A 23735-nucleotide genomic window follows, 5' to 3' on the forward strand; every position below is an offset into this window, starting at 1 on the left:
GTACCTTTTTAACTTTTGCCCCAGCATCCACTCCCCCTTGCTAGAACCCTTACTGTTCCCATCTCCTCCTATGCCTCTTAGCTCCTTTGTAGGTGTGGCCATGTGACTGCTGGACAGTGGCTAATGTGTGGAACACCCCATTTCCCCTTTTGAATAGGGAAGTTGTCTACTCTCCACATTCTGTTCCATTTCATGCTTGGGAAAATGACAACTTGAGTTGTCACCAACATCTGAAATGTCCATTTGTTTTTAAATGTTTTCCCTCCCTTAATTTTGTATGTATGTTTCTGTCTGCATGTATGGCTGCTGTCAGAGGCCACTGGATCTTGTAGGAAGCAAAGGAAGTCCTGTGGACCTTTGGGTACAGAGGCACAGCCATGTCAAGGACCCATGGGAGTGACACGGCCTTCCTGTGGAGTGAGACTTGGGCATGGCAAAGCTTCTCTACGGTTTGAGCTTGAATGTTGGCAGTGTGCAGGAACAGTACGCACTGCAGCTCCCTCCTTCATTCAGGGCGTCTGCAGTCTGAGCCTGCTTTTCTACAACGCCCTCCCGTGGAGACTGGCTACCCCTCCCCGCCTGTACATAATAATAAAGCCTGTGTTAGTTCAGGTTGTGTTGTTGTGTTACTGCTGCTGCCCCATCAGTGCCAACAGCCCACCCGGTAACGGTTCTTCTATGTGAGCTGCCACGTGTGTGCAGGGAACTGAACCTGGATCCTCTGAAAGAGCAGTTAAGTACTTGTGGCCGCTGAGTTATCCCTGCAGCTCCTCATTTCCACTTTGCTCTGCTTACGGTGCTATTTTGGGAGGCTGTGGAAGCTTGAGAGGGAAAGCCTAGACGGTAGAAGTAGGTTACTAACAAGCCTTTGGAGGTTACAGACAACTCCTGGCTCTGGTACTCTATTTCCTGGTCCTCCTGTCCCCTGCCACCATGTTCTGTTAAGGCCCTCTCTGAAATGAAATGTCCGGGACCAGGGGTTAAATGAATCTTTCCTCCTTCAGGAAGTGTTTGTTGGCTATTTTGAGAACAGTGTCTGTCGGTGAGAGTAGCTAACAGCAGTTTTAGAGTTCAGATCCTTGGGTGACTATATGGAAGGTGGCCGCTGTATCCATGAGGGTTGGGTTATTTCTTTCATTCAATTACTATGTTGCCCGCCAACCATCAACTCCAAATAAACAATGGAACTTGGTGTTCATGAAGATCTGAAGGAAGTAGGCTCCTCTTATGTATACTTGGGTCACAGACACATGTATACTAAGAAAGAATAGTTTTTATTTATAAATACTGTATTACATAAGCATAGTCTCAAGTAGTTCAAACAGTTGACTTTGAAGATCTTTAAAGGTGAATGATAAGTGTTCGAGTGTCTTTATTGTTTTTGTGTTTAGCACACTTCCATGTACTTCTGCATTTATATCCAGTGTGGCCCACATCTGCCTCACTCATCTGCGCTTCTTCAGATTGTGTATGAGGGATGGAGGCTTCTTGGTTTTATAGGCCACACTTTTCTTGATGCGCTGTCCTTTGACATTAACGATATATGGCAAGACAGGGGGGTGGACAGTCAGAGCAGTCCCTTCAGGTGTGTAAGCTCGGAGATGCAGTGTGCCCTCAGAATAAGGAGTTACTGCAACCCAACCTATGAGACATTCGAGAGAACATAAAACGTTGTTATCCATCATCTTAGTAAGGAAATCAAATCAAAGCATACAGGATTGGAGAGATGACTCAGCAGGGAAAAGTGCCTGTTAAATAAGACTGACAACCTCAGTTCAATTCCGGGAACTCACATACAAAGCTAGATATGGGATGCAACAGACCACTTAGTGGTTAAGAGTGTAAATTGCTCTTGGAAGAGGACCCAGACATATAGAAATCCAGTTCCAGGGGATCTGATGTTCTCTTCTGGGCTCTGGGGACCTGCACTCATGTGCACAAACACACATGGAATACATGAGCTGGTGTGTTAGAGCACGCCTGTAATCCTAGCACTTAGAGATAGAAGCAGGAGGATATGTGAGGGTTCCAAGTCAGTCTGGTCTACATAGAGAGTTTCAGGATAGCCAATCAATAGATGGTATCTAATGAAACTGTATCACAAAGAACAATAACCCAGATATGGTGAACACATCTGGATCCCCCAGTATTCCTCCAAGGAGATATGAGGTAGAGAAAGGGAAATTGGCTTGAAGCTAGTGGACAAGCTAGCTTGGATTCTGAATCTAAGTTATAAAAATAAGAAAAATCTGGCGCAACAAGTTGGAAGGTAAGAACCAACACACAAGGGCCGGAGAGATGGCTCAGAGGTTAAGAGCATTGACTGCTCTTCCAGAGGTCTTGAGTTCAATTCCCAGCAACCACATGGTGGCTCGCAACCATCTGTAATGGGATCTGATGCCTTCTTCTAGTGTGTCTGGTATATATGAGACAGCAACAGTATACTCATATAAATAAATCTTTAAAAAAAAGATCTCAACACACACTAAATAAGGTCCTTACAATTAAATAAAAATCATGAAATAGATTTATAAAAAGTACAAAGCCATTTTCAGAACAAGGTGCAAATATAATAATGAGTATATCTGGGGTTGGGGATTTAGCTCAGTGGTAGAGTGCTCGAAAGGCCCTGGGTTCGGCCTCAGCTCTGGAAAAACAACAACAACAACAAAAACAAAAAAGGACAAAATAATGAGTATGTCTTGGGCTGGAGATGTGTGGCCCACACCATGGTTCATAACCATTTGTAAAGGGATGCAGGTGTACACGCAGCAAAGCACTCATATCTAAACAAAAACCAAACCTTAAAAAAATTGCTCTTTCAGAAGAGAGCATGTTCCATAAACATGTTTTTTAAAATTGTATTTATTAACTTTATGTATATGAGTACACTGTCGCTGTCTTCACACACACCAGAAGAAGGCACTGGATCCCATTACAGATGGTTGTGAGCCACCATGTGGTTACTGGGAATTGAACTCAGGACCTCTGGAAGAATAGTCAGTGCTCTTAACCACTGAGCCATCTCTCCAGCCTGTCTACAAACATGTTTTCTTTTTTCTTTCTTTTTTTTTTTTTAAAGATTTATTTATTTATTTCATGTATGTGGGTACACTGTCGCTGACTTCAGAAGAGGGCATCGGATCCCATTACAGATGGTTGTGAGCCACCATGTGGTTGCTGGGATTTGAACTCAGGACCTCTGGAAGAGCAGTCAGTGCTCTTAACCACTGAGCCATCTCTCCAGCCCTACAAACATGTTTTCAAGTTAGTCCTTCTTAGAATACTTTTATGTCTGTGTGTGCATTTAGACATGTTTTTATCTGGTGTCAGAGTGCAGGGGCCTGGCCCTGGAGTTACAGGTGCTTGTGAGCAGGCTTCCTCATGTGGGTGCTAGGAATGAACCCGGGTCGTCTGTATGAGCAGCCAGTGCTCTTTACAAAAACTTTTAACGGGGTTTTTCTGTGTCTTCCTGGCTGGCCTGGAAATTCACTGTGTAGACCTGGCTCGTATTGATTCATTTGCCTCTGCCTCCCGAATGCTGGGATTAAGGGTGTCTAACATTATACCAAGTGCTCAGGCTGCCCTCCTACTTGAGGTAAACCTCCCGCCTTAGCTGAGTAATGGGATTATAGATGTGAGTTACTATGTCTAGGTTCTTCCCCCCTCATCCTCCTCCAACCTCTTAAATGCTGGGCTCATGGGTGTGTCACCACACACGGCATTTATTTTTATCCTCGAGTCTCAGGTAGAACAGACTGCTTTGAGCGCCAGCTCTGCTCTACAAGTCCTGGGATTTGGGTACATGCTTGCACATCTGGCTTATGCTCTGCTTTTGAAGAGTACATTACCAGGGCCAGGCAATGTGGGACATGTCTTTAATCTCAGCACTTGGGAGACAGAAGTAGGCAGAGCTCTGTGAGTTCAAGACCAGCCTGGTCTACAGAGTGAGTTCTAGGCTAGCCAGGACTATACAGAGAAACCCTGCCTCTAAAGGTACATTATTAGTCAGGGAGTGGTGGCATAGGCCATTAATCCCAGCACTCAGGAAGTAGAGGCATGTGAGTTCTAGAACAGGCTAGTCTACAGAGGGAGTTCCAGGACACAGAGGAAGAACCCGAATCAAACAACAACAGCAACAGCAACAGCAGCAGCAGCAGCAGCAACAACAACAACAGTACAATACCTGCAGAGGAGAACTTGATGTCAGCTACTGCTTTGGCCTCTCCACCTCCCTTTAACGTAATGTCTTCAGCAACAAGAGGGGGAAACTGGGCCATTCGTTCTTTCCCTCCCATTGGAACCTTCCAATAGAAAGAGATTTGGAATTTCACATCAAATTCCCTGTAACTGGAGTTGGGTATGGTGGCTCACACTTTGATCCCAACACTCAGGAGGTAGAAGGAAGTGACTCTCTCTGTGAGTTCAAGGCTGGCCTGGTCTATACAGTGGGGCACTAGACCAATCAGGGTGATACAGTGAGACTTTGTCTCAAAACAAAAGAAACCTCAAAACCCATCAGTTGTGGCTGAATATGGTGATCAAATCCATAATCCTACATTTGGGAGGCTAGGGGAAGGAGATTATCTTGAGTTTGGGGCTAGCCTGGGCTATAGAATGAGAGACTTTTTCCTTCTTCCTTTTTTTTTTTTTTTTAAATAGAATCCAATGATATCTTCAAATTTGCTAGGCAGCTAAGGATAAACTGAGCCTACTGCCTTTGCTTTGCAAATGCTAGAATTATATCATGCCTTCTGAGCTATCTCAAAAATCAAGACATATAAAAACCCCTCTTATATTGCATTAATAAGCATATTATGGTTAGTGATGCACAGGAAACTATCCTGTAAACACTGAACTGCTGAGCGCGGGAGCTCTATCAGAGATGGAGGCTACGGTCTCCGGGCCCAAGGTCCACATGTTGGGCACCGGCCTGACAGTGACCTGAGCAGAATTGCACTTTTATTCACACCAAAGGGGTAAGCATGGACTAACATCAGACAGTTAAAACAAGGCCCTTCCTTCCAAATACCTTAGTTGTTTTAGGTGTGAACGAAAGGTTAATCTGTGACTTCTTTAAATTTTACAGAATTTACTGTAGTTCAAGCTAGCTTCCTACTTGATGTACTGTTGCATTAAATAATAAAAAGGCATCACCCGGGGTTGGGGATTTAGCTCAGTGGTAGAGCGCTTGCCTAGCAAGCACAAAGCCCTGGGTTCGGTCCCCAGCTCCAAAAAAAAAAAAAAAGAAAAAGAAAAAAAAAAAAAAAAAAAAGGCATCACCCCTCTCTGTGCCAGGTACCGGTGGGCCACATGGCACCTGCGAGCTGTTCTCATCTTGGCAGACTCTCTGGCCCTGAACTCCTAAAACCTCTCCACCCGACACACTATGTTCCTGTGGTGGGTCGCTGCCACACCAGCCCCACACATCCAAATTCCCTGGCTGGCTGGGGTGCTCCGTACCTTTCTGTGGAACTCAGTTCAGAATCGACAGGGGCAACTACTAACATCCTAATTAGTAAGCCATACTAGATTAAATCCTCCAGTGGAATACTAAGTTAAATCTTCCATCTAACTGGGGCCCTCTGTTTGTAACATCTTCTACCCCAAGCTCTCTCCCTTTCCAAGTCCAAAACTCCTGCAAGTCCCTCTTCTCCTCTCTTCCCTCCAAAGACCTGAAAGTCCCGCCTACTCCTCGCCCAGTGATTGGTCCTCTGAAATCTTTATTCATTAGGGGAAGGTCCTTGCCACAATATACAGTCAAGGATGACCTCGAACTTTAGATCTTCCTGGCTCTATAGTCCAGGGCTGGAATTTGAAACATACATGGCTAACTTTTTTTCTTTTCGAGATGGGGTTTTTCAGCTCTGGCTGTCCTGAAACTCACTCTGTAGACCAGCCTGGCCTTGGACTCACAGAGATTTGCACAACTTTGTCTCCCAACTGCTGGGATTAAAGACATGTACCACCACTGCCTGGCTGACCTGGCTAAATTTTATGTTTAGTTTGGTGAGCACTGATACTAGCTGCTGCTTATGTACCTGTTATGTCTGAGACAGCCATTTTGTCATTACCACCCAAATACAAGTAACTCTTAAAACAGTCTCAAGCTGCAGGAGGGCTCAGTGGGTAAAGGGATTTGCACAGCCTACAGACCTTTGGTTGGAACTTTGGAGCCAGCAAAAAGAGAGAACTGACATCACAAAGTTATCCTCTGGCCTCCACATGGGGACTGTGACACAGATCTGGTATGGACATGTGCATGTGTGCGTGCACACACAGTGAAAGGCAAACAAGAGGCAGGTATGGTGGCCTTTTATCACACAGGAGGCAGAGATCTCTGAGTTTCAGGCCCCCACGGCTCTGTAGTAAAGTCCAGGATACCCCGGACTACACAGTGAAACTGACTGACTCGAAAACCCAAAGAACAAACATGAAAGAAAAAGATGAAGATTGCCCCGGGACTTAATGTTCCCACTTCTCATGGTGCATGATGCCTTAATACACAATACACTTACACATAACACAGAGGCATAATACATAGAGGAGCAGAAAGTGTGCCTGAAGTCCACAGCTTTGTTAAGTTGTGCTGTGGGGGAGACATCCAAAGCCTGGCGGCTGGCTTTGGTGTCTGATCTAGCTGAGCGACCTGGTGCATTTCTACCATCCCTGCATTTGAGAAGCGGAGGAAGGAAGTTCTTGACTACATAACTGGAGGCCAGCCTTGTGTTACATGAGAGGCTGCTTTAAAGACCAAAGCAAAAATTGTCTGTGGTCTATATGGGTGCAAGGCCCAAGGAAGCCAGAAGAGGACCTCAGATCCCAGGAACTGGTACAGATGGTTGTGAGCCACCATGTGGGTGCTGGGAATTGAACTCATGTCCTCTGGAAGAGCAGCTAGTACTCTTAAGTGCTGAGCCCCCTCCAGCCCCCTGCAAAGCTTCTTAATATACAGTGCATTGAATAATGGTGCATAGGGCCAGTCTTGCAGATAATCTGGAAACAGACCTCAGAGAACAGGGACTGGTGACTTTCAGTGGGATGGTAAGGGCCAAGCAGAGATTTAGCAATGGGACATGAAGAGCCAAGAGTAAGCTGGACATAAAGAGGGATATCCTGTGAGATGAGTTTCTGGGATTAGGAATGAGGTGGAAAAGCTTTTCTGCTCGGACCAGTGCTTCTCAGTCACCACTGACAGTTTAGTTAGTTCTTCATTGTGAGTGGCTCACATGTCTGCTGCGGGATGGCTTAGCATCACTCGGGACCTCCAACACTAGAGGCCTGCAGCACCCCTCAACTCCGACAAAAATCTCTACCTTCTTTTTGTTCTGGAAGTCAAAAATGTAGGCCAGGCTGGCCTTGAACTTATAGAGATCCATCTGCTACAGCCTTCAAATGTTGGGATTAGGTCTGTGCTATGACTTCCGGGACTTCTTTTGCCAGCTTTCCAATACACTTTTCTGCAATAATGTGGCTATCAGGCACTTGAAGTGAACTGTGTGACTGAGGAACCACACATGTAATTCTGACTAGAGCACTACATGTGGCTAGTGGACACCATATTGGACATTGCACTGCAGAGAAAAATACACTGCTGTGGCTTTTGTTGGCTCAGACCAAATACCCCTTTTCATGTAGAGCCCATTCCTGCTTTATAACTAGAACGCTTAACGACTGAGGTGAGACAGGAGTCGGCTGATGTGATCTGATGGTTCTCTAGAGCACAGGCTTTATCAGCAGGGGCTGGAACCATCCCAGGGCACAACTACTGCAACCATCCATGTAGCCATCAGATTGGATTGCTTACCAGCAGTAACTCCTGACCTGCGTGTTTCTCATATAGAGCATCTGCCTTGTCCAAGGAAGAAATATGAACGGGAAGGAAGTTGGAAGCCACAACTGTAAACCAGGCTGATTGATTTCCCTTAAGAAAGGAAGAAAGAAGTTATTTTACCAAACAAAAATCCTGGAAAACCTTTACACTGTAATGTATAATTTAAAAAAGAGAAATAAAAGTTGTGTATTTGGTACATACCTCTGACCCCAGCGAGGGAGGTAGAGGCAGGAAGATTAGGAGTTCAAAGACAACTCAGCTACAACATTGAGTTTAAGACCCACTTGGGGTAGAGAGACTCTGGGGGTACCAGAGACTCTAACTCGAAACAACAGAAAAAGGAAAAATAGAAATCAAATCAAGCTTTCTTTCAACTGTAAGCACTTATATTAATGTCTTAAAAGTAGGTATAATACAGAAATGATATATTTTAATGATTCCTGTAAAATGTAAAACTCAGGCTTTTGCAGACTTGATATAAAAAAACCAAACTGATAGGCGTGGTGGTAAATCTGTAGGAGGCTGAGGCAGGAGGATGTTGATTTCATGGCCAACCTAGGCAATATACGGAGACCCTGTCTTAAAGAACAACAAAACAGAACCAGAGAGATGGTGCAGTGGCTAAGAGTTCAATTCCCAGCAACCACTTGGCTCACAACTATCTTTAATGAGATCTGATGCCCTTTTCTGTCATGTAGCTATACATGCAAATAGAGCACTCACATACACAGTAAATAAATAATACTTAAAAACAAAGAACAACCTCCAAAAAACAACAGGCGAGCCTTGATGGGTTAAGCACATGCCTCCCATCCCAAGCCTATCACGATGACTTGGTGAAGGAGAGCCCGGGCTGACTGTCAAGCCCACCCTGGCCAAAGTACACGAAAAAGGCCGAGGGAAAGGATAAATCATCAGACAAAAAAAAGTGCAAACCAAAGGAAAGAGGGGAGCAAAGAGCAAACAGGCTGGGGTGTCAGACCCTCAGACTGCAGGTCTACCTAGAGGAAACAGAGACCGAAAATCAGAGTCCGGTCTCTGAGGACTAAGAGAAAGAAGTTAAGACCCACTAGCCACGCATCGTCTTCTCAGTGGTCCCCTCTCTTGTACAATTCAAAACAATCTTTTTATCAACTACTCTAGCTGGGAGTTTTTTTTAGTAGCTTCTGAAGCACTTTTAGGACAGGGTGTGGGGGCGCGAATCACAGCTCATCCCATTTTTAAAAGTGTAAATGGTTTTTTTAAGAGGTGAAATCATCTTCTGGTTGTTGGAGAGGCTGTGACTGTCTCAGCTGTCAGCATAACATCGTAGTGGCCAGTTTAATGTCCTATAATAAAAAGCATACTAAACTGGAATTTGGAATCTTCGTCATGCATCTCTGTGTGGAATATTTTCAGTTACATCTGGTCTCATGTTTCTAGAACTGTTTCTTATAAACCACACTGTGGTTCTTTCCTTGCCAGGGCTGTAAAGCCGTTGGTCATGGCAATCCATTTTCCTAACAGTTGTGATAATGTGCTGTGAAAGATGGCAATTCTGAGTGTGTACTGTATATGCATACAAGTATGAGTCAGTCGAAGTGCAGGTTCTGAGCGTTTGACTGTTGTGAGGCTGGAATGAAAACTTGCCAAGTTTGAGGCTGGAACATCACTGGATAACTGTCCAAAAAGAAGCACAATGCATGGATCTTCATATATGTCAACACAATATATGACAACACATGTTAAGAACTGAAATGTCTGTGTACTGATCCTCAACCAAAAAAATCTCAGTTGTGGAAAAAACAGAAACAAACCAAAAAACCAAAACAATCAAGGGAAAAAAAACAAAACAAAGAAACTAAAAACAAACCCCCAAAACCAACAAGATAGTTTTATATCTAGTATATCTAGTATTAAGAACACCAAGGAAGGGCAGAAGGCATGGCTCAGTAGTAAAGAGCCCTGACTGCTCCTGCAGAGGACCTGAGTTCGGGTCCCAGCATCTACATTAGGCAAACTGCCTGGAGCTCCAGGTGATCTAATATCCTCGGCCTCCATGGGCTCCTGTACACAAATGGTCCACAGAAACTCACATAGTCACAGACGTACACATAAAATAGGTAAATTAATTGGGCGGGAGAGATGGCTCAGTGGTTAAGAGCACTGACTATTCTTCCAGAGGTCCTGAGTTCAATTCCCAGCAACCACATGGTGGCTCACAACCATCTGTAATGGGGATCTGATGCCCTCTTCTGGTGTGTCTGAAGAGAGTGAGAGTGTATTCCATACATAAAATAAATAAATAAATCTTTAAAAAAAAAGAAAGAAAAGAAAAAACAAAAAGAAGTAAATTAATCTTTAAAAAAAAAAAAAATGCAAACCCCCAAAACCAAAACCCCAACCAAAAACCAAAACCACCAACAAGGAAATGCGTGTTCTGACTGTAACTCTGTAGTCCGGTTTAAATATTAACACCATGACCGTAATAGCATGTACAAGGCTGCTAGGTGTAAAGGCTAAGTTTTCAACATAGCGTGAATGCTAAAGTCAAGAAACATTCTTCAGCAATGGTCTGTAAGTTGCTAAATATATCCATGTTTTATTTTCCTTTTTTCTTCCCATTTTGGAAAAAAATGGAGCACAATTCCTGAAGATCCCCTAAAATAAGCTATTGTAAGTGAAGTAAGCAAAATACAGTGTCTTAGAGTATACAAAGTACAGATCTTACTGTATATTACCTAGGCCCTAAACAATATAGGAAATGAACAGTGTCCTGTCTTAAATGCTAAGCCAAAGTGCCAGTTGTTATGGCACATAGCTTTTCTTTTTAAATGAGTACACTGTCACTCTCTTCAGACACACCTGAAGAGGGCGTCGGATCCCATTACAAATGGTTGTGAGCCACCATGTGGTTGCTGGGAATTGAACTCAGGACCTCTGGAAGAGTAGTCGGGTGCTTTTAACCAGTGAGCCATCTCTCCAGCCCCTAAGCCCTATCTTTAAAAATAAAATAAAATTTGTCTAGATTTTAATTTTTTTTTCTTTTCTTTTTTTTTTCGGAGCTGGGGACAGAACCCAGGGCCTTGCGCTTGCTAGGCAAGCGCTCTACCATTGAGCTAAATCCCCAACCCCTAGATTTTAATTTTTAAAGTTATGTGTATACGTGTGTGTCTGTGGGGGGCTGAGTTCACGTGAATGCAGGTGCCCACTGAGTCCTCAGGAGTCCCCAGGAGCTGGAGCGGTGGTTGTGGTGAGCTGCTGCTCAGGGTGGGTCTGGCAGCTGAACTCTGTTCCTCCGAGAGAGCAGCAGCAAGTACTCTTCACTGGTGAGCCATCTTCTCGGCACCAATTTCACAGATTTTAACATAGTATTTCCTCTCTTTTTACTACAAAATTTTACACACATATAGAACAAGCCGCAATATTAGTCGTATCGATATTTTGTCAATTTCTTCATGTATCTGCTTTACTAAATTACATTCTAATACTTGGTCATTCTTCAATAAGCACAGACTTTCTTACCTGTAGGAAATCTACTCGGGCTATACCACCCAAAAATAGAACCATTCCGGGCTTGAGGACAAAGGTTCTTGGGATAATAGAATGTGTCGGCAAAACAATATCGATTTCTTTTTCTGTTAGAAGATTTAGAATCTGTAAAGCAAATGACAAGATTTATTTAGAAGACAAATTTTGTGATTTACTTACAAAATTACTGAAAAAAATTTTCAGACTTTACAGTAAACAAATTATGTTCATTAGCCACATATAAAATTTATATATTACCTCTAAATGAACTTTTATTCTACTCATTTCACAGCCGAGTTTTAAACAGTGGCAAAATAACTTCATAGGTGTATAAGACTTTCTTAGGACGGCATTATCCCCCAAGTGTCAAATTGGTATGTACCCCAAAATACTGTTGGCTCACAAAGAATAGACATGTCTACTCAGGAATCTGGGTAACAGTAGCTTCCAGCTGTACACATGGACAGTGTGATCTCAGGTCCTAAGGATGAAGCTTGCAAGTATCAAATGCAAAGTGGTCCATTTTCTACAGATCCCAGCTCTAGAAGCCTCAGGCAGGAGGACTGCCACAAATTCTAGGCTGGCCTGCACTACATGGTATTTTCAAAGATCTCATCTCCAACAACAAAAATGCCCCTCTTCTTCAAACCAAAACAAACAGCACAGTGGTCAACCTACATTAGGAACTAGTTCATAACTTGAAGATCCTCTTTCTCCTGAAAAATAGTCATCAGTGTCTGGAATCTCAGCTTGTTAGGATAAGAAGTTTATCTTTTTGTATTTTTTTCATATGTGTCTGTCTACAGAAGCCAGAAGAGGGCATTAGATCCTCTGAAATAGGAATTAAAGGAGGTTGTAAGAGACTGTGTGGGAAATGGGAACCAACTGGATTTGGTTCCTCTGGGCAAGCAACACTGTCTCCAACCCAACAAACAGCAGGCATGCTGAGATCTCTCCAACCACAGGACCAGAGTCTTTTAAGAGGCTGAAGAAAAACAGATTCTTCTAGGCTATGGAACCAACCTTGGTATCTATCAACAGAGGAATGCACACGGAAGATGAGTTTTATACAGACAGGAAGTTTGAGTAGCCATAAAAATGAAGTTACTTTTTTTTTTTATAGGAAAATGGATGCAACTGGAATATTAAGCAAAATGTGTGCACCACCATGCTTACCTAAGTATAGGCTCAATTTAATCAGACAAAAGCCAAGTCACCTGCGAGACACTGCGATGTGAGATCATGGCAGGACGGGTGGAATTAACCCTACTCAAAAAATGCGGTCACTTAGGCCATTTAGAATTTAAAGTATTTCAAGATCCGTCAGAGGAAATACGCACGATGTTTGTCCCACACATCCGTGAAGAACAATGGGTACAAGTTACTGGGAGACTTTCAGTGCAATGAGCAGAGCAGGCACACAATAGCTGAATATCCTGGGATTTCACACAACATTGTTCCAATAAGTTGTAACTCACCTCAGTTCAAACTATTCAACATCATGATTGACCTGCCCTCAAGGGAATCCAAGCACAGACTAGGAGGCTGGATCGAAATATTTGTGCTTTCTAGCCTTAAAATACGGGAACTTCTAACACAATGTTGATGCTGTAGTTTGCCTACAGCGATGGCAGCAGAGTGAATACAGAATTTGATGCACACATTCATCCTTGAACTATTTTCATAAAGAAACCGGAAAGGAGTTTTAACATGGAAGCACACCTCTTTGCTTGTTTTCTGCCAGTTAAGAGAGTACCTCTAAAATTAAAAGCAAATGTTTCTGAAAGAAACCAAATACATACGCAGTTTTCTTTTGTGATCCCAGGGGTGTCGTAAAACCAGTGGGCGTCTTTCACGTCCTCTGGGGTCAGTTCTGTTTGTTTGGTGTTTTTGCACACAGACACAACGGGTTCATTTCCCATGTCAAAGGCCAGCGAGTCAGCATCAAACTCAAAGGGAACCTCTTCCTTCTGCTGTCTGGAGTGCAAGAATGTTCTTCCGACCCTTCCTACAGCAAATTAGACCGAGGTTATCAGACATCCCGTTAATGCTTTGATTTTGGGTCATAAGAAAAAATATGTGCATTAGTGTTTTGCCTGAACTTATGTCTGGAAGAGAGTATCAGATCTTGGGAGTTACAGACAGTTGTGAGCTGCCATGTGGGTGCTGGGAAGTGAAACTGGGTTCCCCGGAAGAGCTTTTAGTGCTCCAAATGTTGAGCATCCTTCCAGCCCCAAGAAAAGTTTTTGAGATGGGTTCTCTATACATGGTTCAAGATGGTGTTAAACTTACGATTTTCTCTCCTCAGCTTCTACAGGAAACAGGTCACATATATATGTATGTATACATACACATGTATGCATTTATCTTGGTTGTTGTTTGTTTTTAAATCTCCTAAGAGTTGTGAGTGCAGGTATGTACCTGACATCCCTGAAGACCTACCCACTCTGAGAAAGGGTCTCACTATGTAGCTCTGGCTGTCCTGGAATTCTCTATGTAGAAGAGGCTGGCCTTGAACTCATAGAGATTCACTTGCCTCTGCCTCCCAAGTGCTGGGACTAAAGGTGTCCACCATTAGGCTGGGCTCTGAAGACATCTTTTACGTTTGCCTTAAGTAACTTGTCATTCAGACTATGTGTATGAATAAGAGTGTGGCTATGACGATACTTTTGCCTTCTTTTTAGAAGATAATGTGGGTCATCCTCTCCACAGTCAATCGTCTATTCAGTCAGGTGTTAAAAAACCCCTTTTCCTTTCCATTAATGAAATCAGATGAGAGATACCAAAGGGGTGGAGAACCTAGTCAGAGACCTTTACTGCCTTCACTAGTTTGGGTTTCCAAACGATAGTAGCCTTTCCTACAAAAAGCCCATATTCCAGAATAGGGAAGGAAGAAGTCTCTTCCCGGGAAAATGGCTAGCCCCAGCGGCTGCCCTGCACGGCTCTAAACAACTTTACACAGAGGAAGGATGCCTACCTACTATGTAATGCATACCTACTATGTAGCCATGCTTTTTCAGCTGATTGAGCTGACTTTGTTCGTGCTCACTAAGATCTTCTTCAGTTTTGCTCGCATCTTCTTGAAGCCTTTTTTGTCTTCTGAACATTCTGTAAGGAGTCGGGTTGCAAATAGGAAACTTCAGGAGGTTTAATGTGGTACCTGAAATACCAAGAGAGTAAATTTTTCAAAAAGAGTGTGAGAGAAGAAGACCAAACATTTCTGATTTATTTCCTTTAACTTTACGACAACCACTATGTGGTTATTCCATACTCTTTACAAACGAGAAAATAGCCCTGCTGATTGGGTCACAGGCTAACTCATAATCTAGATACAAATCTGTTTTACCCCAGCTTTCCTATTTATCCTCTATATCAGTGGTGCTCAACCTTCTTAATGCTGTGATCATTTATAGATACAGTTCCTCATGTTGTGATAACCTCCAACCATAAAATTATTTTTCGTGGCTACTTCATAACTGTAATTTTGGTACTGTTATCAGATGGAAATATCTGTGTTTTCTGATGGTCTTAGGCAATCCCTGGGTGAAGGTTGTTTGACTCCCCAAGAGGTCACGACCCACAGGTTGAGGACCACTGCTGTAGTACATCCAAGATAGTACGACCAGAGATAGCTTTAAGTATGAAGCGCCAAAGGGTAGCTAATCGAGTTAAACTCTGCTTTCTTTCAAGGGAACACACCTAATTCCTAAGACTATAACACTCCAAGTATGCATGTTTCCCCCTCCTTCCTCAGCTTCTCCCTTCAGACAGGCTCTTGCCTGGCAGCCTCCCTCAGGTTCTGCCTCCCCAGCGCTGTGATGACAGACAGTATCCCCATGCCAAGCTGTTAGTTTCTCAGAAAACTGGCATTTCTTCTTGAGATATCTTCACACACCATAGTGCATCAGCTCTTTCAGATGTGTAACTGTGCAAGAATGAGTAAATTTAGGGGGTGAAGAGTAAGATTGAGGGTAAACAGTCTTAGAGTAAAAAGAAAACGGTGTTGTTTGTTTATGGATCTACTCCACGGTAGCCTCCAACTATGTAGCTGAGAATGGCTTTGATTTCCTCCTGATCCTCCTGCCTCCTCCTCCTCCCTAGTGCTGGGGAGGATGCTGCGGACTAACTCAGGTTTCAGGTCTACTAGGCAAGCATTTCAAGCTTTATCCCCAGGCCTCTAGAAACATCTCTATTAGAAAACCAAATATGCATTGAATTTCCAAACGCTAACCTGCCCCAAGAGGTATGACCAAAGAGAGGATAAAGGGACGGCTTCAGGAAGCTCAAGGTAGACATTTAAGGGGAGATGTACTAGGTGCCTGGGTCAAATCTAATTTCTAAGCAATGGGGCCTCACCTGGCCAGGGGGAGATGGTGGCTCTGTCGATGGCTTCTGAGCCCTTGGCGGTGCAGTAATCAGACTCCAGGAGTGTGTTAAAGAGAGTGGACTTGCCAGCGTTCGTGGTGCCCACCAGGTAGACATCGCCGCGGTAGCGCCAGGAACGCTGAAGAGCAGAGATCAGTTCTTCAACTCCATAGCCCGTCTTGGCGCTAATCAGCCGCACGTCTTTGACCACTGTCCGGGACCTGGACGACGGATTCTGATTCTTTATCTCGTCCAGTGGCTCATTTCCAGTAGGGTACTGTGGTCCTCTATGACCAGGGGCCACCACGAGCCCGGCGCGGATACAGTCGTCCCACAGCCGCTGCCGCAGCCGCTGTAAGTAGCCGGGCGCATCCTGGGGCAGCAGGTCCACTTTATTCCCCAGCACGAAGAGCTGCTTGGGGCCCACCAGCTTGGGCAAGTCGGGCAGCAGGGCGTCCGGCAGGTCAAGCAGATCCACCATATAAAGCACCAGAGCGGGCCCCGGTTTCTGCAGCGCGGTGCTCACAATCTCCAGGTACTGATCGCGGCTCACCTGCAGGCGCAGGGCACGGCGGTGGTGCACCAGTAGCCAGCAGCGTTGGCACACGGTCCGCGCCAGGCCGCCTTCCGCCTGGGCAGCATCGCGGAACTTCTCGCCCGGCAAGTAGCCAGGCAGGCCAGGATGCTGGCAGTGGAGCTCGGCTCCGCAGCCGGAGCAGTAGATGCCGCTGGGCGGCACCGATGCGTCTGGAAGCTCCGGGACCGGCAGAGCCCGGAGGCCTGCCCGCAGTTTCTGCTGAAGCCGCTCCTCCCGCCGCTGCAACCTCTGTCGTTCTTTCTCCTGCTGCAGCTGCTGCAACTCCCGCAGCTCCCGCAATTCCCGCAGCTGTTCCTCAGGGGTCCGCTCCGGGACGTACTCCGGGAACAGAAAGCGTTCCTCGGTGTCGGTTCCTTCTTCACAGTCCTCGGTCGCCGTGGAACTAGGGGGAGCCCGGCGGCCCAGGGATGATCCACGCTGGCAGATGGTGGCCTCACACTTCCCCTCCAGGAGCCACCGTGCTGGGCCACGGCACGCAGCGGCTGGCGCGGGGCCCCGTAGGAGCCCGCACAGCAGCCTGCAACCCAGGCGCGCGGGCAGCATGTGGACAGCGCGAGGAGGGCGGGGCCTCGAGCGCGCACGCGTGTTAGCGTCCGAGAAACTCCCAGGACCAGACAACGAGGGAACTGTCCAACGGCGTGACCAAGCCTAGATCTCTCGCGATGAAAGCTCTGAGACCCGAGAATTCAGTCAGACGTGCAAAGGCTGGGTGAGCAGGTCCTCAGTGCTTAGCCCACAACCAGAGCCATTCTTCCCATAAATCTCTACACAAACCAAGTGTCATTTGTGCAACAACACTAAAAAACACGCAACAATAAACTTTCATAAACTGAATCCAACTTCTGGCTGAGAAGCTGTCTATCTTCAACGCCAGCCAGCAACCTATAACTCGCACATGCGTAATTCAAGCCCTGCCAGCCGTTTCCTATTTGCGCAGGCGCAAATCTCTCATTCCCCGCCCCCTCGCTTTGACGCCGAGGATTCTGGGAACGCCGGAGACGGAAATTACTTCGTCGGGCGCTCAGAGTTTGCTGCAGCGCTTTTCAACTCTAGTTTTGTGATTTCGAGTTAAGAGCTCCAGAAACCTTTGGCCAAGATGTATGACGCCGACGAGGGTAAGTGACCACGTAAGACACGCCTCCTGCTAGCCACTTAGGCGGGACGATGGGGGATGAAGGATCTGCGCCAGCCACCGCATCCCGTCCGTGGCGCGCGCCCGGCTGCCCGGCTCCTACACTTTAGCCCGGGAACGATGTAGGCTTTGCTAGCAGTGCATGCTCCACGTTCCTGGGTCAGGTTGACTGCTCCCTCTACCGCCTCCCGTTAAATCTGTAACCAGAATCGACGTAGCGTAGCTTATTAACATTCGGTTGTTTGATTGATTTCATTTATCATTTTAGTCGAAAAGCTTGAACTAACAGTTGAATAGCTTTTTTAAAAAACGGCACAGGGAATTGAGCCCAGGGCCTGCCGTCTGCACATAAGCTATTTCTGAGCCTTATATCTAGGCACGGGTAGCTCAATTTTTGATTACGTCCGTGTGTTAGACACTGTTAAACTCTGGACGTATTAGGGACAAAGAATGGGTTCTGGGTTGACATTCCTTCACACTGTTTTCAGTTTAAGTAAATTGACTTAAAAATGGCCTTTAAGTGGTTTCTTCCCACGAGATGACAGTTCTAGAATGACATGTAGTCCATTGTATTCCATTTCACTAGGACAAAATGGTTTCTCACTTTTCATACTTCACACTTCTTAGTCCTACCCACTTTATTTTCATGTTGTGTTTTTAACGCTCCCTCTCCTCTGATCAAAAATCGTTTTATTCCAGCTCTCATTTTTTGTAACTGTCTTTTACACCTCCCCCTCCCTTTTTCTCGAGGAAACAGTAGCTTCAACTTTTAAAATTGCCTCAACATCTCAGACCCATTCATACCTCATTAAAACCTATTAGAGTCGTTGTATTCTTTTTAGAGTTCTAACTTGAAGGAAATTTAGAAGCTTTAAAGCCACTATGTCATTTATTTCTTTATTTTGTGAGTATGTGTGTGGGTGCACACATGGAGTGTACCATGTAGGTCCTGGAGTTTGATCTCAGGTTCATGGTCCTTAGACTATATATTTCTGTACAGCACATTTCACTCTTCAGATATTTTTAACAGGAACATGACGCTCAGATAAAGCTTTCATACTGGACTGGAGATGTAGCCCGGTATTAGCTTTGCCTAGTGTGGCCAACACCTTGCAGTCAACCTTAGGCACCGAGGAAACAAGTTCATACTATTTGGAAAGTTGTACAGGGTATGGTGGGCATGAGTTGACTCTGTTTCAAAGTTTCTGAGTCAAGTTGGCTGGAGAGATGGCTCAGTAGTTAAGAGCGCTTGTTGCTCTTGCAGAGGACCTGGGTTAGTCTCCCAGAAAGTGCCACACATAAATCTGCGGGATCCAGTGGTCCATATCTGGCCACATGCATGCAAGAATGCATAAAGAGCTTATGCATAAAATAAAAATAAGACTTAAGAAAATCTGAGTGTTGCCAAGAGGGGCCTGGAGGACCTGCCTGGGATTTCTGACTGGAACACCTGTGAGTGGCTCTTACAGTTTGGCTTAGCAGTGAGTGTTGGGAAAGTATTAGAAGTTTTTTTAGTAACAGTTCTGGCCTTCAGAGCAAAGAAGTTAGACTTACAATGCCTTTTCTGACCCATGCTCTGAAAAACCATGTGACCTCATTGTAGCAGCAGGCTTTATTTCCTGGAGAGTTGAAAATGATGTGAATTCAAGGAGAGGATGTATAGACCCTTTATCTTTGTTTCTTGTTGAGGCAGGGTCTCATGATGTCTCTCAGACTGGTCTGTAATTTATGATGATCCTTCTACTTCTTGCTTCCTGAGTGCTGAAACCAGCATGCCTAGCTGACTCCTGATCTTGATAGTAGGAGGGTCACGATCTCTTAGACTAAGAGGGTTGGGAAACACAGTCATGGTAATCTTTGGAACATGTAGTCTGTATGGGCCAGGCTTGTTGGCACGTCTTTACTCATGGTTTAAGAGGCAGAGGCAGGAAGCTCTCTGTAAGTTTAAGACCAGTTCTTGTACAGAGTGTGTTCCAGCCAGCTAGGCTACATAGTGAGATCCTGTCTCTAAAAAGAAAAAAAAGTATGCATATACATGCATGTATGCAGTATACAGGTGAAATATGCGTATATAAATGTATGAAATGCTGCAGTCACAGACCACCCCAGGGTGTTGCTCAGCTATTTAAACCATTTTCTCTCTCATCATTGTCTCTGAGGCCTTGCTGGTTAGAGGATCTTGCTCCTGCTAAGCGCTACACGGACTTTCTGGAGCAGACAGAAATTGCAAATTCTCACAACTTAACTGAAACTTTGCTGTAAAATCTCTGTATATAGGAAGAATATTGATAAGACATTAATTTTCTGAAATTCTAGGAAAATGGGGTGAAGTGATTGCCTCTTAGCAGAGTGCTATTTATTTCATAGAGGTAACGTGTGGACTTGTGGCATCTCATGGCCAGTGAGCATAGTGTATTGTTTTTGCAGATATGCAATATGATGAAGATGATGATGAAATCACTCCAGATTTGTGGCAGGAAGCATGCTGGATCGTGATCAGGTAACTTTAGACCAAATGGAACAGCTTTAGTAGATACAAGATGGTGTGAGGTCCCGTTGTTCTGTTCCTTCTAGGTAGACCTCGGCCTTATCTGTGCTTGCTAATGTGTAAGTAACATATATTAGTTACTTCCAGGGTTGCTTTGTTTTATGCAGACAGGACTGTATGCAGCTCTGCATGCTATGGAACTTGCTGTAGGCTGGGCTGGTTTGAACTTACAGCACTCTTGCTTCAGCCTTCTGAGTGCTGGGAATCCTACAGGGACACCTCACCATACCTGGCTTTATTTATTTATTTAAAATATTCCACCTTAGAGAAAAGTTAAAAAATTCATTTATGTACTTCATTGAAGCCCTTAAATATTGACCTTATGCTATTCTGTTTTTTGAGACATGGTTTTTCTCTGTGGCCCTGGACATTCTGGATCTGGTTTTGTAAACCCCAGCCTCAAACTCAGAGACGGGTCTGCCTTTGCTTCCTTAATGCTGGGATTACAGGCATGTGCCACCACACCTGGCCTCCATAAGTTTTTTCTTTCTTTTTTCTTCCTTTTTTGTGCATTTTTCCCCAAGAAACATTGAAGAGTAAATAGCAGGCACTTTAATGTAATCACAGTATAGGAATTAATACTGATACAATAGCCTTATTTAACCTCCAGAATCTACATTTTTGCAAGTTATCTCACTAATTTTATAGCAAAAGAAGAAAAATTTTTTTCTCATCTTTTCCCCCCTGGACCTAGGGTTTCTACTGGAATTTATTTTGTCAGTTAGATTTTTGAGACCAGGCCTGAACTGGAACTTGCGAGTCCTCCTGCCTCAGGGCTCTGAGTGTTTCACGCTTTGTTGTTCTCTCTTTATTTCTTTCACTTTTATTTTTTGTGTTTATGCCTGTGTGAGTTTATGTCCACCTAGTGTGCAGGTGCCCAGGGAGACCAGAGGAGAGGGCATCCATGGGACTGGAGTTGAAGATAATTGTGAGCCGCCATGTGGGTGCTGGGAACTGAACTTGGCTCCTTTGGAAGAGCTGCCTGCTCTTTACCATGGAGCTATGTCTCTGCTGAACCATCTCTTCTGCCTCATACATTTTCTTCTATGTCTTATTTTTGTGCTTCCTTCAATCTGAAACAGTTTCTCAGTGTGTCCTCTCTTTTTTTTTTTTCTTCTTCTTTTTCTTTTTTTCGGAGCTGGGGACCGAACCCAGGGCCTTGTGCTTGCTAGGCAAGTGCTCTACCACTGAGCTAAATCCCCAACCCCGTCTTCTCTTTTTAAGATAAGAATCTGCTCAGTTACTTAGTACAGTATTCATGGATTGTAGTTTTTCTGGCTTTCCTTGTATTGCGTTTGGATGAGTCCTTTGGCAGAAGCATAGCACACTGTATTAGGAGGTGCACTTATTGTATTATTGGTGATGTTAATCTAATTCTGTTTTTTAAATTATTGTGAATGAGTAAAGTCACATCAAAGTTGTATTTTAGTCCAGATTCCAACCCTTTTCCAAGTGTAATTGAGCTGAAGTAAAACACAGAAAGGACACTCAAAAATAAATGACAAGATCGCCACACTGACAGTCACATATAACCTAGCAGTGGGAAATGCTTGGAGTTTGAATGAAGTTTGTTTACAGATCAAAGCTGCCTTATAGTTAGTTGTTATTTAATTATCCACCTTTCTCCCTCTCAAACATGCCTACAAAGAAAACACCCCTGGCTTTATGTAATGATTGACTCTCATGAGTCTTTGTTGAGTGGATTAAGTCAGCGGTTCTCAACTTTACTAAAGCTGTGACCCTTTAAAACAGTTCCTCTTCTTATGGTGACCCCCACCCATAAGATTATTTTCCATGTTGTTCAGAACTGTAAATTTGCTACTTTTATGAGTTGTAATATAAATATTTTTGGAGTTAGATGTTTGCCAAAAGGGTCATAACCCACAGGTTGAGAACTGCTGGATTAAATGAAAATGAAGAAATATGCTAGAAAACAAATTGAGTTGCAACTGATTATGAACTTAATATTTTTCTAGTTCTTACTTTGATGAAAAAGGCTTGGTCAGACAGCAGCTGGATTCCTTTGACGAGTTTATTCAGATGTCTGTTCAAAGAATTGTGGAAGATGCACCACCGATTGACCTGCAGGCTGAAGCTCAGCACGCTAGTGGGGAGGTTGAAGAGCCGGTAAGAAGGTTACTGCTCAGGTGAAGGAGAGCCTGGGTCCCAGGCCTTCTCTCTCTCGGTAGCTTCTGCAGAATACCTACGGCACCTCCACCGAGCTCTGCATTTATCTTTGTTAATGAAGATGTGCGTTTGTTCAGTGATGAAAAACCTTAATCTTTACTCAGATAGTATGTACGCTTTGGTTTGGGGGTGGACTGAAGGGCCTTATGCACACTAGGTAGAAATTCTACCCCTAAACTCTGTCTGTGCCCCCCCTTTTTTTTTAATTTTTTTTTTATTTTGAGGCAAGGCCTTGGTAAGTTGCCCAGGCTGGCCTTGAATTCTATATTCTCCTGACTCAGTCTTCTTAGTAGCTAGGATTTATAGGCATGCACCCAGTGCCCTCAGTAAGTACTTAGTAGTTGGGAAGAGAGAACTCTGTATGAGCCCCTGAGACATGGACTGGAAACAGTTCTGTTGTTTTAGCTCTTCTAACCAATTTCTCCTGCAGTCTAAGAATCATAAGAGAAAGGCTGTTGAAGGACAGTCTCTTATTTATTTATTTATTTATTTATTTATTTATTTAGGACAAAGTGTCTCTCTGTTACTAAGGTTGGCCTTGAAGTCATGATCCTTTTGACTGGGCCTTCTTGTGGAGTGTGCCTCCATTCCCAGACTCTTGATTTTTATTTATTGTATTGCATGGAATACATGACTAAAATGTGAGATCAAAAAGGGAAATTGGGCATAATAGCTCATTTAACTTTTTTACTGATTTTTAATTCATATACATGTGGTTTTAAAATAACTTTTAGCAAGGGTATAATTTTATAGTTTTTTAAAAATAATTGTTTCAGAGAAGTCCAAAATAGTGACTGACTGTTCCCAGTTGCAGAGAAGTGGAGAGAGGCAGCTGCAGTAGCATCCTGGTCTCTGAGACACAGGGAAACTGCAAAGCAACATAAGGCAGAAAGAGCTAGAGAAGGAAAGGTCATTGTCCTGCCAGCCGAGTCCCTTTCCTAAATTGTATCTGAAGGGCTGGTCTATTACTCTTATTTTAGTTGAAGCTGCTGCACAGAATTTTGCCTTAAAAGCAAAAGCAAATGGTCTTTTTAGGGAATGTGCTAGAAAAAGGACCATAGTGTGCTTTTTAAAAAAATCTCCCAAGTGATTTTCTCTTCATAAGTGAAGAGTTAAAAGTCACCTCAGAGCGCCAGTGTGTTAAACACTGCAGGAAGAAGCCATTCCTAAAGCTTGGCTGGGCAGGGAAATGGGGACTTGAGCTCGCAGTGAAGGCAGGAGTGACTTTCCTCAGAAGAGGTGGTTTAGGTCTTTAAAGAAGAAAGCGGTTGATGCACTCAGCTTGAGAAGTGGGTGGCGCCGACAGTGAGCAGCATAGATTGATGTGTCTGGTTCGAGGACACTGGGTAAAGGTAAGATGGAGCCAGCTTATCAAAGGCTCTGGAGAAACTGTGAAGAGTGCTACAGGCTATAGAGTGCGTTACCACTGTACGTGGTGTCTGCTTGGAATAGGAAGGGTCCAGAGGTAAAGATTGGAGAGTTAGGCTTGAATCTGTCCTCTCCTCCCAGCTTCTCGCCCCCTTTGGACACTGGGTACTTTCCACCCTCACCAGTGAGAGCG

The 23735-nt window shown here is 44.3% G+C and overlaps 2 protein-coding genes across 3 annotated transcripts in view; one reads left to right on the plus strand and one right to left on the minus strand.

Moving 5' to 3' along the window:
* Positions 1-1253: 1253 nt before the first annotated feature.
* Noa1 (nitric oxide associated 1) lies at positions 1254-17210 on the minus strand. 2 transcript variants are annotated; one of them, XM_032916474.1, is made up of 7 exons: positions 15701-17207; positions 14340-14504; positions 13147-13352; positions 11339-11470; positions 7808-7924; positions 4187-4304; positions 1254-1642 (listed from the first exon to the last, which is right to left on the minus strand). In XM_032916474.1, the coding sequence occupies exons 1-7, from the start codon at positions 16848-16850 to the stop codon at positions 1446-1448; spliced, it is 2085 nt and encodes a 694-aa protein (XP_032772365.1). In that variant the 5' UTR covers positions 16851-17207; the 3' UTR covers positions 1254-1445. The 2 variants fall into 2 exon arrangements, with proteins under 2 accessions (XP_032772365.1, XP_032772366.1); XM_032916475.1 differs by lacking the exon at positions 4187-4304 and having other exon boundaries at positions 15701-17210.
* Positions 17211-17297: 87 nt separating this feature from the next.
* Positions 17298-23735, plus strand: part of Polr2b (RNA polymerase II subunit B) — a 37391-nt gene continuing 30953 nt past the window's right edge. The window contains exons 1-3 of the mRNA XM_032916037.1: positions 17298-17422; positions 19867-19939; positions 21964-22114. Coding sequence (XP_032771928.1) covers positions 17404-17422; positions 19867-19939; positions 21964-22114 — 243 coding nt within the window. The 5' untranslated portion in view covers positions 17298-17403. The remainder of the gene's footprint in view (positions 17423-19866; positions 19940-21963; positions 22115-23735) is intronic.

This window comes from Rattus rattus, chromosome 11 (assembly GCF_011064425.1).
Source record: "Rattus rattus isolate New Zealand chromosome 11, Rrattus_CSIRO_v1, whole genome shotgun sequence".
Taxonomy (NCBI): Eukaryota; Metazoa; Chordata; class Mammalia; order Rodentia; family Muridae; genus Rattus; species Rattus rattus.

Bases quoted from the DNA above. Each gene is read 5' to 3' on its own strand.
- Noa1 (XM_032916474.1), bottom strand. From the start codon at position 16,850: ATGCTGCCCGCGCGCCTGGGTTGCAGGCTGCTGTGCGGGCTCCTACGG. The intron at 11,471-13,146 runs GTATGTATTTGG...TTTGCTTTACAG, and splicing joins GGATCACAAAAGAAAACTGC to ATTCTAAATCTTCTAACAGA. The intron at 4,305-7,807 runs GTAAGCAATCCA...TTCTATTGGAAG, and splicing joins CAGGTCAGGAGTTACTGCTG to GTTCCAATGGGAGGGAAAGA.